Source organism: Terrapene carolina, unplaced genomic scaffold (genome assembly GCF_002925995.2).
Source record: "Terrapene carolina triunguis isolate 2854851 unplaced genomic scaffold, T_m_triunguis-2.0 Scaffold66, whole genome shotgun sequence".
Classification (NCBI taxonomy): domain Eukaryota; kingdom Metazoa; phylum Chordata; order Testudines; family Emydidae; genus Terrapene; species Terrapene triunguis.
In genome coordinates, this window is record NW_020664417.1 from 61,758,317 (window position 1) to 61,777,990 (window position 19,674).

The 19,674-nt window shown below is 52.5% G+C and overlaps 1 protein-coding gene across 4 annotated transcripts in view; it reads right to left on the reverse strand.

The window, feature by feature from the left end:
* WDR19 (WD repeat domain 19) overlaps nt 1-18,827 on the reverse strand; it is a 142,640-nt gene extending 123,813 nt beyond the window's left edge. For all 4 annotated transcript variants that reach the window (XM_026647981.1, XM_026647983.1, XM_026647980.1 and 1 more), the window contains exon 1: nt 18,746-18,827. In XM_026647981.1, coding sequence (XP_026503766.1) covers nt 18,746-18,751 — 6 coding nt within the window. In that variant the 5' untranslated portion in view covers nt 18,752-18,827. The remainder of the gene's footprint in view (nt 1-18,745) is intronic.
* Nucleotides 18,828-19,674: the final 847 nt, after the last annotated feature.

Consider the following 19,674-nt stretch of genomic DNA (forward strand, 5'->3'; position numbering starts at 1 on the left):
AGGGCTGGTCCACACTAATCCCCCCGTTCGAATTAAGATACGCAACTTCAGCTACGTGAATAACGTAGCTGAAGTCGAAGTACCTTAGTTCGAACTACAAGGTACTTACCGCGGGTCCACACGTGGCAGGCAGGCTCCCCCGTCGACTCTGCGTACTCCTCTCGCGGAGCAGGAGTACCGGCGTCAACGGCGAGCACTTCCGGGATCGATTTATCACGTCTAGACAAGACGCAATAAATCGATCCCAGAAGATCGATTGCTTACCGCCGAACCCGGAGGTAAGTATAGACTAAGAAAAGTAAAAGTACAAAACTAAACCAAGTAACTGAACTGTAAAATAAAATTAGCTTTTCTTTTCACACCTTGCATGTGTTAAAATCTGAAGATTATTTATAAACCCACACAACTTTATTCTTTAGCGATACTGATAGTGTTGCCAACTCTTGTGATTCTACCACAAGTCTCACAATATTTGGTAATTTTCTTAAATTCATAGTTGCTAGACTTAAAAGACTGCATAAGAAGCTCAGCTTTCATTTAAAAAAAAAAGTACGTTTCTAGTTCAGTGGATAAAAATCTAAGATTTTCTCAAAAAAAAAAAATCAATAAATGGGCTTTTCTTATTTAAATTGGATGTTTTATTTAAACTGGATTTTTAATTTTGTTTAAATTAGAAAAATTATAAGTTTTTCTTTTTATACATAAAACCTGTTTATAATGAAATCTTAATTTAATAAAAAATATATTAAAGGCTAAAATAATTGTAATCTCTTAAAACATTTAAATAAAAATAACTATACTGAATCAATGAAGTTGTGAAAAACTCTGAGTTAAAGGCTTCTTTATATAGAAAAGCAGTGGCTTTTTAATGTGTCTCCTGCAGCTCTTTGCAGCACGATATTAAAACACTGTGTGATTTAATTATTAACCAATCTAAGTTATTAAACAATCAGGATGTTTTTACCATGTTAGTAACCAAGTGAAGTTGATAAAATACTTGGTCAATCATTTTGCTTTGAGAATAATATATATTAAATGAAAGAATGAATTCACAGTACTGTGGCTCTTTTGGGTAATGTTGATTACTAATTTGGCTCCTGAATCACTGAGGTCTCAGTATCACTGATATAAAGACAGAATTTGGGGAAAACATCTAACTTTTGATGTCAAGTTTTATAAATATGGCACAATAGGTCAGCCTAAGTAATACAGGAGACTCTCTCATTTTCAAGAGACAGGTGACTGGGAACATACACTCCAGTCACTTTCACTTAGGCATATTTGAAAATTTTCCCAGGCTGACCTGAAACAATCAGTTTAAATCACTGAGTACAGTTAATCCCGCTATTTAATAAATCACTTGTAAATATGAAACATGTGTTGATGAAAAGTTTATATATCCAAAACATTTAATTTAAATGTGGTTTTGTTTAATGAAAATAAATTTATATGCTGTTTCGTATGTTTAAGTTTGTTACCATCCTAATGCAGCTTGACAAAAATCATGAGCAAAAAGTTAATTATCTAGTAAATAAACAATATATCTTTAATCATTTTCTAAAATACTAAAAATGTACAATTAAGAATCTGAAAGTACAATTTATAGTATAGTTATAGTGTACCCTCCCAGGTAGCAAACAGATGTATCAAATTTACTGTAAAGGCTCTATTTAGTTGTAAATAGACATGTTTTAATGGTTATATCAATCAATGAAAATGTACCTTTCTTTAGAAAATAATTGAAGTACAAATGGAAAAGTTATTTAAAATCAATGATTTAAATTGAGGCTTTCCGTTTAAATCACCTTGATTTACATAAATCCACCCTGGTTTGTAGCCCTCGTGTTTGGAAGAGAAAGAAAAAAAAAAAAAAAAAAAAGCTATGAAACTTGAAACTATGAAGCAAGTGCACCCTACAGGCTTAGAAATCAAAAGGCAAAGAAAAACAACCCAAAATTTATCATTTTAGAAGATCTCAGTTTTAAACACTTGAGGCTGGCAACACTATGTGTGGCCTGTGGAAGTTTCCCATTTGAAGTTCATTCTTTCAAAAAAAATGGACAGGTCTGACTTCCTTTGTGACCTTAGGCAAGTCACTTCGGCCCTGTCTACACTGGCAAGTTTCTGAGCAGTAAAGCAGCTTTCTGCGTTGTAACTCCCGAGGTGTACACACTGCGAAGCCACTTAATGCACAGAAACTGCGCAGTTGTAGCGCTCTAAAAAAAAACAAAACACCCCAACAAGAGGTGTAGAGCTTTCTGCGCCAGGGCTATGGCGCTGCAGTGCAAGTGTAGACACCGTGGCGATTACAGCGCTGCGATTGGCCTCCGGGAGGTGTCCTACAATGCCTGTTCTCACCTTTTCTGGTCACTGGTTTGAACTCTACTGCCTTGCCCTCAGGTGACCAACCGTCATCCCTCTCCCGTACATTCCTTTGCAAATTTGAAAGTCCCCTTCCTGTTTGCTCGGTGATGCGTGCAGTGGCCTCAGAGCATCTTTCCAGGTGGCCATACCTGCTCCACGCACCAGGCGATCCCCTGCTTGGAGCAATGCTGAGCTGCTGGACCTCATCAGCATTTGGGGAGAGGAGGCTGTGCAGTTCCAGCTGTAGGAATTATGATACCTACGGACAGATTTAACGATGCATGATAGAAAGGGGCCATGACCGGGACACATTCCAGTGTAGGGTAAAAGTGAAGGAACTGCGGAACGCCTACAACAAGGTACGGGAGGCAAACCGCCGCTCCAGTGCTGCACCCACAAGCTGCCGGTTCTACGAAGAGCTGGACACAATACTCAGTGGCGACCCCACCTCCACTGCAAAGGCCCCTATGGATACTTCGTTGGCTCGCGTGCCAGTCAAGAGTGGACCGAGCCAGGAGAAGGAAAACTTGGATGAAGAAGAGGATAGGGACCCAGAGGTAGAGGATGACTTGGAGGCCAGAGATGCATGCAGTCAGGAGCTCTTTTCTACCTCAGAGGAGCCTAGCCAGTCACAGCAGTCGGATCTTGGTGAAGCGCATACAGGAGAGGAGGCCCCTGGTAAGTGGATCTGATTTTGGGAATTGCTGAAGCAGAGAGAACGCAGGGTTGGAGAAAGCAGGATTGTTCCATATCACATGCCTAGTCTGAGTGGTGGAACAGGCTGTTGATAGACTCCCTAACTTCATGGGAATCTCCCTCAGAGATCTCCAGGAAACTCTTGTGGAGATACTGGGCAATCTGCTGCTGCAGGTTCCTCGGCAGAGCTGCTTTGTTTCTTGCCCCATTAACGGTAACTTTTCCGCGCCACTTTACCATCGGAGGGGGAGGGGGGCAGGGAGAGACCATTGCTGCACACAGGCAAGCTGCATAGGGGCCAGGGCAGAAGCCGCAGGCTTGGAGAAGATCCTCTTTTGATTCCCTGCTCACCCTCAGCAGCAAGATATCTTCCTGTGGAAAGTGTGAGGACAGGAATGATTATCAGGCCCCCCCTACAGTGCTGGCTCTACCCAAGAGCCATGTGCCCAGTGTACAGCAGGGTCCGGGAACAGTGATTTACTCTGTCCCTGCAGCTACTCACCATTTTGGGAATCTTGTAGTTCATGTGTGCTTGCCTGGGGTCAGCCAGTTAGCGACAGGTGTGAGAGTACTGGCTGTGTTTTAAAGCACGGAATCAGTGCTGTCTGTGTTGCAAACAATACTGCTTCTGTAAAATGTTGCATTTAAACTTCACGGAGATGATCTTGGGAACCCAGCCTACCTCTTTGTTATCAGCGGCAGAAAGGTTGCACAGAATTAGAAAGCAGCCCCGAAGAACTAAAGGAGGACTTTCTCCAAGAGGTTATGATGCACTCCGCCGCCGAGAAACAGGAATTGAAGGAGTGGTGGGACACCGAGAAGAGGGACCAAAAGGAGAATGCGGCACACCAGAAAGAAGCCACGGAGTAGCTCTTAAATGTTATGGAGTGCCAAGTGGACACGCTCCAGGTGATACTAGCTCCTCAAACTGAGTAGCTCGGCACCCGCCCTCCTCTGCAGCCGCTGTCGCAAAACTCTTTCCCATGCTCCCCCCCACCACCACACTCTTATCAACCTCCTGGCTCCACTCTCTGCAGCATTCCACTCCTCCCTCCTCACAGTCCAGCACTGTGGACTCCCCCTACCCACTGCACTCAACACCCATCCCTCTGCAGTTTGGCCCTGCTGAAGTACAGCACCAGCTGCATTGTACTCCAAAGGAGAAGGCTGGGTATGATCCCTTACTTACACAAACCTGTAGCCGTCCTGGGACCCCTATTCCTCTTGAGACCTTCTCTTCCCCCATCCCCCTCCCTGCTGATGAATTTTTTCGTTTCATTCTCTCCTCTGGTTGTTGTCTTTTAATAGAAGAATTGTGTTTGTTTGAGAGCAATTTTTATTCTATTAAGTCAGGGGTGGCCAAACTGTGGCTCCGAAGCCACATGCGGCTCTTCAGAAGATAATATGCAGCTCCTGCTAGGAGCTGACTCTGGGGAAAAATGGTGGGTGCTCAGCACCCACCGGCAGCCCTATCAGCCCCTTCTCCCTCCCCCAGCGCCTCCCGCCCGCCAGCGGCTCCCCCAATCAGCGCCTCCTCCTCTTTCCCCGGTGCCTCCCGCCCGCCGCGATCAGCTGTTTTGTGGTGTTGAGGAGGCTCGGGGGGGGGGGGGGAGGGAGGTGGGAGGAGAGAGAGTGCACAGCCTCACCCCTCCCTCTGCACTTTAAAACTGAAAACTTTGACAAAACAAACAGATGTAGAAGCCCAGTTTTTCCACCAGATTTGCCAACCGATCGCCGACTGTAACGTTAGCCTCCTATTATGTGGCCTGGCACATAGCGCGTGCAAAAAAGCCCTACTCTGAAGGAAGCTTATAAAAACGTGCCTCTATGATGTGATTTCAATCCTGTCACCAGAGAATGAGAATCCACAAAAGAAAATTTCTGGCCTGCAGCTTTCATACCACACAAAAGAATGCAGAATCTCCGACCTGAACAGTGACATCAAATCGCAACTGTACTCGCAACTTCAACAGTGTGAGTATTTGAGCATCGCTTTGGACGAGTCGTGCGTTGTGCAGGATAATCCTCAATTATCGGTATTTTTGTCCACACTGTGTCTGATGACTGAGTTGTAAGGGAAGAACTCGATATCGTGTCACTAAAGGACAGAACGCGTGGACGAGATCTAAAGGAAGTGTTGATGTTGGTAGTTGTGAAAAGCCACTTCCCTTTACAGAAGCTCACTGCCATTGCATGTGGGGATCTGTGAATGGATTAGCAGGGCTTTGTAAATCTGATGAGAGCTTTCCCGAATTTTGGACATTTCACTGTACTATTCATCGGGAGCAACTGGTATCTAAAAATCTCAAATTTGATTACGTCATGAAACCTGTCTTGCACATTGTGAAATTCAGTCTCTCAAATGTACTCAATCACAGACAATTTCAAAATGTAATTGAAGAACTGGATGAAGACGACTTCCCTGCTGATTTGCCATTTCACTGCACAGTTCGATGGCTCTCAAGAAGTAACGTTATTTCCCGTTTTTTCGAGCTCCTGGAACCAGTAAAATTGTTTATGGAGGAGAAGCACAGAATACACCCGAGCTTAAAGATCCTGGATAGGTTCTAGACTTGGCATTTCTTGCAGACATGTTGTTGCATTTGGATAAACTAAACGTGGACTTACAAGGAAAATTCCAGTTGCTGTCTGATCTAGTGCAAGGGGTATTTGTGTTCATGAACAACGGTTGTTTCCCAGATAAATACTTGAGGGAGAGCTGACACACTTTCCCTCAATGTCACAACTTTGAGCCAGATCAAAAGAAGATGCAGCAGAACCCCTAAAACAGAGCACAACTAGGTATGCAAGCGTGATTAAAGATCTTAAGCACAGTTTTGAGGAAAGATTCCAAGATTTGCAGCAGAGAAGACCTCAGATCAGATTTCGGATTGATCCTTTTAGTGCTGAAGCTGATTGTCTGAAGCTGCCTTTAGTTACTGACGAAGCAACATCCCAGATGGAAATAATAGAACTTTTGGAAGATGACAGATTGAAATCTGTTCAGAAGACAGAAAAGACGGTTACTCACCGTTGTAACTGTTGTTCTTCGAGATGTGTTGCTCATATCCATTCCAGTAGGTAGGTGTGTGCGCGCCGCGTGCACGATCGTCGGAAGATTTTTACCCTAGCAACACCCGGTGGGTCGGCTGTGGAGCCCCCTAGAGTGGCGCCGTTATGGCGCTGGATATATACCCCAGCCGACCCAGCGCCCCCTCAGTTCCTTCTTGCCGGCTACTCCGACAGTGGGGAAGGGGGGCGGGTTTGGAATGGATATGAGCAACACATCTCGAAGAACAACAGTTACAACGGTGAGTAACCGTCTTTTCTTCTTCGAGTGCTTGCTCATATCCATTCCAGTAGGTGACTCCCAAGCCCCACCTAGGTGGCGGGGTCGGAGTGAGACACTGCTGTGTGCAGAACCGCTGACCCGAAAGCAGCATCGTCTCTGGATTGTTGCACCAGCGCATAGTGAGTAGCAAATGTGTGGACCGATGACCACACTGCAGCTCTACAAATGTCCTGGATCGGTACTTGAGCCAGGAAGGCAGTCGAGGAGGCCTGGGCCCTCGTGGAATGAGCAGTGAGGTGTGGCGTCGGTACACCGGCCAGGTCGTAGCAAGCACGAATGCAGGACGTAATCCAAGAGGACAGGCACTGTGAAGAGACCGGTGATCCTTTCATCCGGTCGGCCACCGCAATGAAGAGTTGCGTCGTTTTCCTAAATGGCTTTGTCCGGTCAATATAGAAAGCCAGGGCCCTGCGAACGTCCAAAGAATGTAAACGCTGGTCTTGACGAGTAGCGTGCGGTTTCGGATGGAAGACCGGGAGAAATATATCTTGGTTTACGTGGAAAGGTGACACCACCTTCGGAAGAAAGGCAGGATGGGGGCAAAGCTGCACCTTGTCCTTGTGGAACACCGTATAAGGGGGCTCGGATGTCAGCGCCCTGAGTTCCGAGACGCGTCGTGCTGAGGTGATGGCTACGAGGAAGGCTGTCTTCCAGGACAAGTACAGGAGTGAGCAGGTCGCCAATGGTTCAAACGGAGGCCCTGTGAGCCTGGAGAGGACGAGGTTGAGGTTCCACGTCGGAACCGGCTGTCGTTGCTGTGGGTACAGCCGGTCTAAGCCCTTGAGGAATCTAACGACCATCGGGTTAGAGAAGACCGAGGACGTGAGTTCTCCTGGGTGGAAAGCGGAAATAGCGGCGAGGTGAACCTTGATTGAGGATGTCGCCAAGCCTTGCTGTCTTAGGGACAGGAGGTATTCCAGTATCAAGGGGATAGGAGCCTGCGAGGGAGACGTAGCTCGTTGCTCACACCAACAGGAGAACCTCTTCCACTTGGCTAAATAAGTGGTCCGCGTAGAGGGCTTTCTACTTCCCAGCAGGACCTGTTGGACAGCCTGCGAGCATTGCCGCTCTGAGCGACTCAACCATGAAGCATCCACGCCGTGAGGTGGAGCGACTGCAGGTCGGGGTGATACAGCCGGCCGTGGTCCTGAGAGATGAGATCCGGGCTCAAGGGGAGCGTGATCGGTCTCTGTACTGACAGTTCCAGCAGTGTGGTGTACCAGTGCTGTCTCGGCCAAGCGGGAGCGACTAGAATTACCCGTGCATGGTCCCTGCAGATCTTGAGCAGCACCCTGTGGACCAGCGGGAATGGAGGAAAGGCGTAGAACAGATGGTCTTTCCACGTTAGAAGGAAGGCGTCCGACAGAGAGCCCGGGGCTCGCCCGTGTAGGGAGCAGAATGCCTGGCACTTCCTGTTGGCCCGAGATGCGAACAGGTCGATCTGGGGAAACCCCCACCTTTGGAAGACGGAATAGATGATGTCCGGGCGAATCGACCACTCGTGCGTCTGGAAGGACCTGCTGAGACGGTCCGCCAGCGTATTCTGGACTCCAGGCAGGAATGACGCCGTGAGATGAATCGAGTGGGCGATGCAGAAGTCCCACAGGCGAATGGCCTCTTGGCATAGGGGAGATGAGCGAGCTCCGCCTTGCTTGTTGATGTAAAACATGGCCGTGGTGTTGTCGGTGAGAATCAGCACGCAACGGCCCTGTAGGAAGTTGAGGAAAGCCTGGCAAGCCAGGCGCACCGCCATCAGCTCTCGGACGTTGATGTGCAGGGCTAGTTGGGACGCGGACCACAGGCCTTGGGTATGGTGCTCCCCCAGGTGAGCGCCCCAGCCTAGAGATGAAGCGTCCGTAACTAGGTGGAGGGAGGGCTGTGGGGCGTGAAAGGGCACTCCTGCACAGACCGCAGTGCGATCCATCCACCAGGCAAGAGAGGCCAAGACCGAGGCCGGAACCGTGACCACCATGTTCAGGTCGTCTCGATGAGGACGGTAGACCGATGACACCCAAGCCTGCAGTGGGCGAAGTCGCAGTCTGGCGTGCCTGGTTACGTATGTACACGAGGCCATGTGGCCCAAAAGGACAAGGCATGTTCTTATGGTGGTAATTGGAAAGGCCCTGAGTCCTTGAATGACGCTTAAGATGGTATGAAATCGGCTGTCTGGCAGGATGGCTCGGGCACATCTGGAGTCCAGGATTGCTCCAATGAACTCTATCCTCTGAGTTGGTACTAGAGTGGACTTCTCTCTGTTGAGTAGAATGCCCAGCTCGTGGAAGGTGTGCGTCACTATGCGGACATGAGCCTGCACTTGGTCTCTGGTGCGGCCGCGTACGAGCCAGTCGTCCAAGTACGGGAACAGTTGTATCCCTTGTCGACGAAGGAAGGCCGCGACGACTGCCAGACACTCTGTGAACACCCTGGGAGCCGAGGACAAGCCGAAGGGAAGGACTGCAAATTGGTAGTGCACCCTGTTTACCACAAATCGCAGGAAACGTCTGTGGGGCGGATAAATTGCTATGTGGAAATAAGCGTCCTTCATGTCGAGGGCGGCGAACCAGTCTCCAGGATCCAGTGAAGGGATGATGGTCCCCAATGACACCATGCGGAACTTCAACTTTACTATGAATCTGTTGAGTCCGCGCAAGTCTAAGATGGGCCGTAGACCCCCTTTTGACTTGGGTATCAGGAAGTAGCGGGAGTAAAACCCCCTGCCCCTTAGCTCCGATGGAACCTCCTCTATGGCCCCCATAGCGAGGAGCCCAAAAACCTCCTGTGTAAGGAGTTGCTCGTGAGAAGGGTCCCTGAAGAGGGACGGGGAGGGGGAGTGGAAGGGGGGGGGCGAGGAAAACTGGAGGGCGTATCCCCTCTCCACCGTGCGAAGGACCCAACGGTCCGAGGTTATACGGGACCAAGCACGGTGGAAGCGGGAGAGGCGATCCCGGAAGGGGGGAGTTGGATCCTGGGTACCGGTCGTGGTGCCGTCCTCGACCGCACCTTCAAAAGGTTTGCCTAGGCCCTGAAGGTGGTCTAGGCTGGCCCTGGTTCTGACCGGGTTGAGGGCCGGTCGACCTTCGCCTACCACCTCGACCCCGCCTCCTAGCAAAGTCCTGTCTTGGACGAGGCGGGGGAGGGTAGAACCGCTGAGGCTGGGGCCTGAAGGGTCTGCGCTGAGGACCTGGGACATGCATCCCCAGGGAGCGCATCATTGTCCGAGAGTCTTTAAGATTTTGGAGCCTCGAGTCTGTTTTCTCCGAAAAGAGGCCCTGGCCCTCAAACGGTAGGTCCTGCAGGGTCTGCTGCAGTTCAGGTGGCAAGCCTGACACCTGGAGCCAGGAGATTCGGCGCATTGCTATCCCCGACGCCAGGGTCCTAGCGGCCAAGTCCGCTATATCAAGGGACGCCTGCAGGGAGGTGCATGCCACCCGCTTGCCCTCCTCTACCAAGGCCCCGAACTCTTCCCTCGATTCCTGGGGAACCAGCTCTCTAAATTTCCCCATCGAGGACCACATATTAAATCCGTAGCGGCTCAGGAGCGCCTGCTGGTTCGCTGCCTGCAGTTGCAGTCCGCCAGCCGAATAGACCTTGCGTCCGAACAAATCGAAGCGCTTAGCGTCCTTCGATTTGGGCGCAGCAGCCTGCTGGCCATGGCGCTCCCGTGCATTGACTGATGAAACCACCAGTGAGCACGGTTGGGGGTGAGTGTACAAGTACTCATGTTCCTTGGAGGGCACAAAGTACTTCCTCTCAACCCCTCTGGCCGTGGGCGGAATAGAGGCCGGGGTTTGCCAGATGGTGGTGGCGTTCGCCTGGATAGTGCGGATTAGCGGTAATGCCACCCTGGATGGAGCATCCGCTGAAATGATCTGCACGATGGGATCATGGACCTCCGCAATCTCCTCCACCTGGAGGTCCATATTGCGAGCCATGCGGCGCAGCAGGTCCTGGTGGGCCCGAAGGTCTATAGGAGGCGGCCCAATGGCGGATGTGCCCACTACGGCCTCATCAGGCGAGGACGAGGAGGATGCCCCCGGTGGCAAGGGGTCCAATGGTTGGTCCTGCTCCAGGTGTTCCTGGAGTTGGGCATCGCCTGCCCCCAGGTCCAGGGCCTCTGCTGGTGCGGGCACTGGCGCCTCCACGTCCCTTGGAGGAGGGCGGGAGATGGTGGACTCTGGGGCCCTAGGCTCCGAACGGCCCGAGCGGGAGGCAGATAGCGGAGCTCCTTGTGCCTGATGGTAGGCCCAAGGAGTCCAGAAGGACCAATGCGCAGGCCCTTGCATAGGGTCGTCGGTCTCCTGCAGGTGGCCGGCCTCCACTGCCTCAGATGATCTCGACGCCGATCTTGACGGCCACGGCGGTGCCGAACCCGACGCCGTCGGTACCGGATGGTACGGTGCCGATCGGTGCCGGCCGTAAGGCGATCTGCCCCTGTGCGGTGCCGGAGAGCGGTGCCGGGATCTGGATCGGTGCCGGTAGTCCCTCCGGTGCCGGGATCCCGATCTGGAACGGGACGACGATCTGGAGGAGGCGTGGTACCGGGAGCGGCCTCTCGAGCCCGAGTGGCGCTCATACCGGTGCCGGGAGCTGCGTCTCGAGCCCGATCGGTGCCGGTCGTCGCGACGGTGCCGGGATGTTGAACGGCGCCGCGAAGAGGATCTGGGCCGCGAGTACGACCGGTGCCGAGGTGATATTCGGCGCCGGGACTCAGAGCGGCGTCGGGACCTGCTCCGGGATCTGGAGCGGTGCCGAGAGACTCGTGCTGGCGACGGTGGGCGCACCAGGGCAGGCTTTCCTCTGGACTGCAGCACGCGTGGAGCCACCGGTGCCGGGAGTTGTGACGGCGCCGGCTCCGTGAGGGCGATCAGGTCTCTCGCCGTAGCGAAGGTCTCCGGGGTGGAAGGGAGACAAGGTTCCACCACCAGCCTTGGTGGTGAAACAGTCCGCACCGGACTCAACGGCCTCGGTGCCGGAGTCGACGGTGTGGCCGCCTGTCTTTGGCGGTCCAACTGCGGACGCGGCTCTACCCCCGGCACCGGGGGAGCCGGTATCTTCGCGGTAGCAACGTCCCGCGCCTTGCCGGCCTTCTTATGGCCCGGAGAAAGGGATCGGCGCCGAGGTTCTTTAGGCGGGCGCGGTGCCGACGTCGGTCGGTGCCGAGCAGTCTTTTCTGCCGCACCGGTTGGGCCCGCCGGGGCGCTGCGCACCGAAGCGCTCGGTGCCGGGACAGGGCGCGCCGAGGGAGGATCCGGACTCAGAGCCGCCTCCATCAGGAGCTGATGGAGTCTAAAGTCCCGCTCCTTTCTTGTCCTTGGCTTGAAGGCCTTGCAGATAGGGCACTTATCTGCTGGATGAGCCTCTCCAAGGCACTTCAAGCAGGAACTATGCGGGTCGCTGGTTGGCATATGCTTCCCGCAGGACGCGCACGGCTTAAAGCCAGGAGCCTTGGGCATGGGCCCGGCTGTGCGCCGGGGGGGAAAAGGGGAAAAACACCCCCTAAACCCCCGATAACAATATACAACTATATATATACACTATACACTAACTAACTAACTAACTTGAATAACTATCTATATAACTAACTATAACAACAACAATGAGAAGCTAGGGAGTGTGGAGATCAGCTAAGCCGCGGCGCTCCACAGTTCCAACGACCGTCAGGGGCGGTAAGAAGGAACTGAGGGGGCGCTGGGTCGGCTGGGGTATATATCCAGCGCCATAACGACGCCACTCTAGGGGGCTCCACAGCCGACCCACCGGGTGTTGCTAGGGTAAAAATCTTCCGACGATCGTGCACGCGGCGCGCACACACCTACCTACTGGAATGGATATGAGCAAGCACTCGAAGAAGAAAGGACCCTTACATTCTGGAAATCTGTACCAAAGGATAAATACCCCAACATCAGAGGTGCAGCCCTAAAATGAATCTTGATGTTTGCCTCGACCTATCTTTGTGAGTCTGTTTTCTCGACACTCAAATATGTGAAATCCAAGCACTGATCCATTTTGACAGAGAGCCTGTCATAACTATAAAGGGAAGGGTAACAGCTCTCCTGGGTACAGTGCTATAAAATCCCTCCTGGCCAGAGACTCCAAAATCCTTTTACCTGTAAAGGGTTAAGAAGCTCGGGTAACCTGGCTGACACCTGACCCAAAGGACCAATAAGGGGGCAAGTTATTTTCAAGTAGTGGGGGGGGGGGACGGCTTTTGTTTGTGCTCTTTGTTAGGGAAGTTGTTCGCTCTTGGGACTGAGAGGGACCAGACATCAATCCAGGTTCTCCCCATCTTTCTAAACAAGTCTCTCATATTTCAAACTTGTAAGTAAAAAGCCAGGAAAGGCGTCTTAGTTTTACTTTGTTTTCTCAACTTGTAAATGTACCTTTTACTAGAGTGTTTATCTTTGTTTGCTATACTTTGAATCTGAGACTAGAGGGGGGTCCTCTGAGCTCTTTAAGTTTGATTACCCTGTAAAGTTATTTTCCATACTGATTTTACAGAGATGATTTTTACCTTTTTCTTTAATTAAAAGCCTTCTTTTTAAGAACCTGATTGATCTTTCCTTGTTTTTAGATCCAAGGGAGTTAGATCTGTATTCACCAGGAGTTGGTGAAAGGAAGGAGGGGGGAAGGGTCAATTTCTCCTTGTTTTAAGATCCAAGGGGTTTGGATCTGTATTCACCAGGAGTTGGTGAAAGGAAGGCGGGGGGAAGGGTCAATTTCTCCTTGTTTTAAGATCCAAGGGGTTTGGATCTGTATTCACCAGGGAATTTGTGAAAGGTTTCTCAAAGCTTCCCAGGGAAGGGAATTAGCTTATGGGAATGGTGGCAGCGGACCAGATCTAAGCTGGTAGTTAAGCTTAGAAGTCTTCATGCAGGCCCCCACACTTGTACCCTAAAGTTCAAAGTGGGGATACAGCCTTGACAGAGCCACTTAAGAGAACTGCTGTGTGTGAGCACAGCAGAACACAAACCAAACTTCAAAGGAATTGTTGAAAGCAAAGATTGCCTGAAGTCTCACTAACTAAAAGATTAAGTTGTTATTGTTATAATAAATAAATATATATATACATACACACACACAATCAACTTATATAATGATTATGTGTGTGTGTGTGTATAATCACACACACACACACACACACACATATACGTATATAATCAGTACATATTACTGTGGCTCTTTGGCAATCTACATTGGTAAATTCTGGCTCCTTCTCAGGCTCAGGTTGGCCACCCCTGTATTAAGAGAAAGCAAAAAGAGCACTGCAAACCACCATAAAATTATGTTAAGGCCTCTTCTTGGATCATGTGCACCAATCACCTCCTAGCATTACAAGTACTGCAATCCCGAGCATAGCAACAAATATTAGTGGCTTTCAACTTCAAATTGCTGCCTCAAGGCATCCCTGATCCTTATGGCCCTGCGCTGTGCCCCTCTAATAGCCCTGGTCTCTGGCCGCTCAAACTCAACTTACAGGCGCTGAGCCTCTGTTGTCCAGCACTGGGTGAAGCTTTCACCCTTCACAAATATTATGGAGCGTACAGCACACGGCTATAAGTATAGAAATATGGTCATCGGCCATGTCCAGCTTCCCATACAGGCATCGCCAGCGGGCTTTTAAACGGCCAAATGCACACTCATCAGTCATTCTGCACTTGCTCAGCCTGTTGTTGAACCACTCCTTGCTGCTGCCAAGTTGCCCCATGTATGGCTTCATAAGCTACTGCATTAAGAGGTAGGCAGGGTCTCCAAGGATCACAATAGGCATTTCGACTTCCCCTACGGCGATCTTCTGGTCCGTGAAGAAAGTCCCTGCTTGCAGCTTCTTGAACAGGCCAGTGTTGCGAAAGATGTGTGTGTCATGGACCTTTCCGGACCAGCCTGCGTTAATGTCTGTGAAATGCCCATAGTGATCCACAAGCGCCTGGAGAACCATTGAGAAATACCCTTTCCGATTAATGTACTCTGTGGCTAGGTGGTCGGGTGCCAGAATTGGAATGTGCGTGCCACCTATCGTCCCTCTGCAGTTAGGGAAGCCCATTTGTGCAAAGCCATCCACAATGTCACGCATGTTGCCCAGAGTCATGGTCTTTTGGAGCAGGATGCGATTAATGGCCCTGCACATTTCCATCAACATGACTCCAACAGTCGACTTTCCCACTCCGAACTGGTTAGCAACCGATCGGTAGCAGTCTGAAGTAGCCAGCTTCCACAGTGCAATCGCCACACGCTTCTCCAGTGACAGGGCAGCTCTCATTCTCGTGTCCTTGCGTCGCAGGGCTGGGGCGAGCTCATCACACAGTCCCATGAATGTGGCTTTCCTCATGCAAAAGTTCTGCAGCCATTGCTTGTCATCCCTGACATGCATCATGATGTGATCCCATTACTCAGTGCTTGTTTCCCGAGCCCAAAAGTGGCGTTCCATTGTGATCAGCACCTCCGTGACTGCCACAAGTAATCTCGTGTCGTAGCTACTACGCGTGGTGAGATCAATGTCGCACTCCTCTTGCCTTTGTAGTTTAAGGAATAACTCCACTGCCACTCGTGACATGTTGTCAGAGCGAGCAGCATACTGGTCAGCAGTTCGGGATCCATTCCTGCAGCCCGAAAGAGGCAGGGCACGCAGTACGCAAACCATTGAAAGATGGCACCAAATGCGGACAGAAGCACAGGGACTGATAGGATGCGAAGCAATGAATCATGGAGCATTGAGACTGGACCCAGGATGCCCCGCGACCTCCTCCGCCTTCCTACAAGTCTTAGGAACAAAAGAGAAAGAGGTGCTCTGTGGGATAGCTGCCCAGAGCGCACCACTCTGAATAGTGCTGCAAATGCCGCAAGTGCGAACACACTTTTGCGCAGGCAGCTGTCAGTGTGAACACCGGTTTTCCTTTTGTGCTTCTGACCGACACTGTAACTGCCGGCGCTGTAACTTTGCAAGTGTAGACATGCCCTAAGCCTCTCTGTGCCTCAATTTTCCATCTGTAAAATGAAGATAACAGTATAACCTACTTCACGGGGCTGTTGAGAGAATAGATACACTAGAGATTGTGAGGTGCTCAGATACTCTAGTGATGGAGACCAAGTATCTAAAGTATCTAGATAAGACAGACCAGACTTGTTTTAAGATAACCAATAAGTAAAGTTGTGTGTCTCTCATGAAGTTTCAGGGAAGTCACAGATTCCATGACTTTCCGTGACTTCTGCAGTGGCCGGTGCAGCTGGCTCCGGGGCTGCCTGAGCAGATCACTGGCCGCTGCTGGGGCAGTTTGGGTGTGGGAGGGGCCTCAGGGCTGGGGGCAGCGCTTACCTCGGGGGGGAGGGGGCACTCCCTGGAAGCGGCTGGCATGTCCCTGCAGCTCCTAGATGGAGGAACCAGGTGGCTCCACGCACTGCCCGTGCCCGCAGATGACGACCCTGCAGCTCCCACTGGCTGCGGTTCCCAGCCAATGGGAGCTACGGAGTTGGAACTCGTGGCAGGGGCAGCATGCGGAGCCCCGTGGCATTCCCTGCCCCTAGGAGCTGCAGGGACATGCCGGTCAGAGCTGGATAGGGAGCCTGCCAGCCCTGCCAACCCTTTCCCCCCCCCCAGAGCACCCACTCCCCTCCCCAAGATTTAGTCAGGGGTTACAAGTCACGGACAGGTCACAGGCCATGAATTTTTATTTACTGCCCATGATCTGTCCATGACTTTTACTAAAAATACCCGAGACTAAAACATAGCTGTTGAGATGAGTTCCTGTCTGCATCCTGTAAAACTTGCCCATACCGGTATTGCCCTGGCCTCTTCTTTTGTCATTCAGTGTTGCACGCATTCTAAAGCAATATGCATTTCCTCACCTTTTGGGGGCGAAGCCAGACTTTGAGGCACCTGCTCCCCTACTTGGTGTAAACTTTGCTTGTGCCAATCAGAAACGAACACAAACAGGTTTTGGGCCCCGTCCCCTATGACACTTCTATGATGTCATAGTTGGTACTTTATGGGCTGCCTGCCATGTGCAGGCAGGGAGAGGAGAAAGAAAAACAAATCCTGTGTATCCTGTGTACACCCGTAACCGAGCCTGATCACCTCGAAGCCTCTCTCTCAGCTCACGTGTTTCAAACAGAGTTTCTACGTTTGCCGGTCGTTATGCGTTGGTTTGTATTTGTAAGTATCAGTTATTACTAATTGCTGCATCTTTGTTTATAAATATTGTTAGTAGATATTTTAGTCATTGTGTGTTTTAAGTTTCATTAACTCTATTAGCTAATCAAACGCTGCTCCCTTACCCCTTGTAATTATCCCCAATAAAACTTTAAATTGATTAATTTTAGTTGTGTGTGTGTGTGTGTCTGCAGTTTGCATCGTGACCCATATTCTCCTTGCATCCCTTACCAATATAGTCTATTGCCACGTGCAGCCTGGTAAATAACAGGCCTGCATTTTCTTTCGCCCCTGCGTGCCCGTGGCAATCCACAATAGCCTTACCAATAAGGTTATGCAATCTATACGCTACATTTGAATTCTAGTTTAAAAAAATTAAAAACAAGCTCTACGGCACAGCTGATGTTTATATATCATATATTCTGCTGCTAGAACAAACACTGACATGAAAGGTTAATTAAATAAGCCACATTTTAAAAAACTAGTAAGGGAAAAATATTAGTGGGGTTGTGGGCAAATTCCAGGCCTTCGTGATCTTTCAGCCCTCGGTCATGCGAGCAGCCAACTTTAAATCAACCAATACACAATCTAGAATATATTCAGGAGATTTGGCGTCCCCTATTAGCCCTTTCTCAACACAGCAACACGCAAACCTTCACTGAAATTGAGTCAGCAAATTAGTCTGTGGAATTCATTGCCACAGGATGTCACTGGGTCCCAGCGCTTAGCAGGACTGGGCATTTATTGAGAGCATCCAGTTATACTGGATAAGACTAAAACCAACCATGATAGGTGTGCGCACGGGGTGTGCCCACGCACACCCTAATGCAGGGGTGGGCAAATGGCCCCACCCTCCTGGTGCGGCAAGCCGCAGGATCCACGCTCCAGGGCCGGAGCGCCCGGCCGAGCACAGCAAGCCGCTGGCCCCTCCCCTGGAGCCATGCCGCCGCTCTGGGGGGCGGGGCTGCCCGCTCCTGCGGGGCAGCGTGTCTGGCTCTGCGCGGAGCAAAACATGCTGCTAGGAGCCTCATGGTAAGGGATCTGGGGCCGGGGGGGTTGGATAAGGGGTGGGGGCAGTCAGGGGACAGGGAGCAGGGGGGGTTGGGTAGGGGGGGGGGTCCCCGGGGGGGGAGTTAGGGGGGGGGGTCTCTGGAGGGGGTGGTCAGGGGACAAGGAGCTGGCGGGGGGGTTGGATAAGTCGGGAGTTCTGGGGGGTCCTGTCAGGGGGCAGTGAGCGGTTGGATAGGCGTGGGAGTCCCAGGGGTCTGTCCGGGGGCGGAGGTGTGGATAAGGGTCGGGGCAGTCAGGGGACAGGTAGGGTCCTAGGGGGGCAGCCAGGGGACAAGGAGCAGGGAGGCTTAGGTAGGGGGTGGGGTCCTAGGGGGCAGTTAGGGGCAGGGGTCCCAGGAGGGGGCAGTCAGGGGACAAGGAGCAGGGGGTTCAGGGTTCTGAGGGGGGCAGTCAGGGGACGGGAAGTAGGAGGGAGTGGATGAGGGCTAGGGCGGGGCTCCCTGGGTGCACACCCTAATGAAACGTGCTGCGCACGCCTATGACAACCATAAAACCCTCCCCCCAGGTTTGGAAGTGATAAATACCCTCATGCTACAGGGCAGAGGCTAGACCTATACAGTTGGGGTTCAGGAAGAAGATCCCCCGCCTTTGGGCAGGTTATTCCCTCGCTGCCCACTTCAGGGTTTCTTGCAGCTTCCTCTGCAGCGTCCCTTCCTGGGGGAGACGCATGGGGCCGGGGCCGAAACGCCCCTCTTGCGCTCCCAGGCCGTTCCCCAACGTCCCACACAGCAGAGCGGGCCGCCATTCCCTGCTGCCCCCTGAGGAGCGAGCCCCCATCAGCCCCCTTTGCCGCTCACCCCGCCCAGCTACTCTCCCTCCCGCGCTGCTCTACTGCAGCCCCCGCCCCTCGGGTCACCGCTGCCCTCCAGGGCAGGGCACGTCAGCGTGTCCACGAGGCCGCCCCGCTCCCACGTCTGCCCCGGGTCACCCCGCTCTGCCTCCCACGCGCTGCAGCCCCCGCAAGGGTAGGGCGTCCAAGCGCTGCAGGCCCCGGGCCGGGCTGTCTAATCACCAGGCCCCTCAGCCTCCACAACTGCCTGTTGCCCCCACGCCAGAGAAGCGCAGGCAGCTGGAGGGAGCCCCATCCCCGCCCCGATAACGGCATTTTTGAACTTTACCTTCATCTTCTCGCCCGGGGCTCCCGAGTCAATATTTCATGTACGCATGCGCTGCCACTCCGCGGGCCGGGGGCAGCGCGGCCCCTCCCGCTAACAGCGTCCCTGTCACCCAGGAGATCTGGAGGGGTGGGGGCCAAGGGAAGAGCCTCTGGCGCCACGACCAATCATAGCGAGGAGGCGGGGCTCAGCCCGAATCCGATCTGAACGCGGCAGCTGCCAGCGGCTTCCGAGCGCGCCCCGCCCACAAAGTGAGCGAACCGCTGGGGGCGGGGGGAGGTGGAGAGCCGAGGGAACGGCACGACTCAGGTCGGAGCCCCTGGCCGTGCCCTCCTGCACCGACGCCAGCGCTTGTCCCGCTAGCCAGGGGAATGCAGCCCGGGCCCAGCGGCGGGGGGGGCTGTGCTGCTGGAGCCTGGCTTGTCAGCGGCCGCTTTCCGGGAGTTTCTCCCTGGCTGTCGGGGGGGAGCGGCCGAGTCGGGCTTGCGGGGCCCCACCAATCGACCTCGGTGTGGGAGCTGATCCCCGCCTCGGTCAGGCGTTCCTGGAGCCGCAGGGGCAGCCGCGCTTCTCTGGGGTAACGGGGCCACCCCGCAAGCCAGTGGCCTCAGCCTGTGTGAGACAGGAGGGGCAGGCGCGTGGGGCGGATGCTCTGCCCCGGCAGCCCCGCTGGCTCCCCGCCCTCGGCCTCCGCCGCCATTCCCCCAGCGTTTGTTCCTGCAGGCCCGGTGTGCGTCACGTTACAAATGCCTTGGCAAGCCACAGCCCTGCGGCGCTTACAGTGTAAACCAGACAGATCGCAGCAGGGGTGGCAGACGGTTACAGATGCAACAAGGACTGCAGGCAGTACAAGATCTAGGGCTGCTGCTCTTGCTGTCTACTGTCTCCTGAGCGTGACTGCGCTTGCCTTAAAGCACAGTTGCCAACTTTCA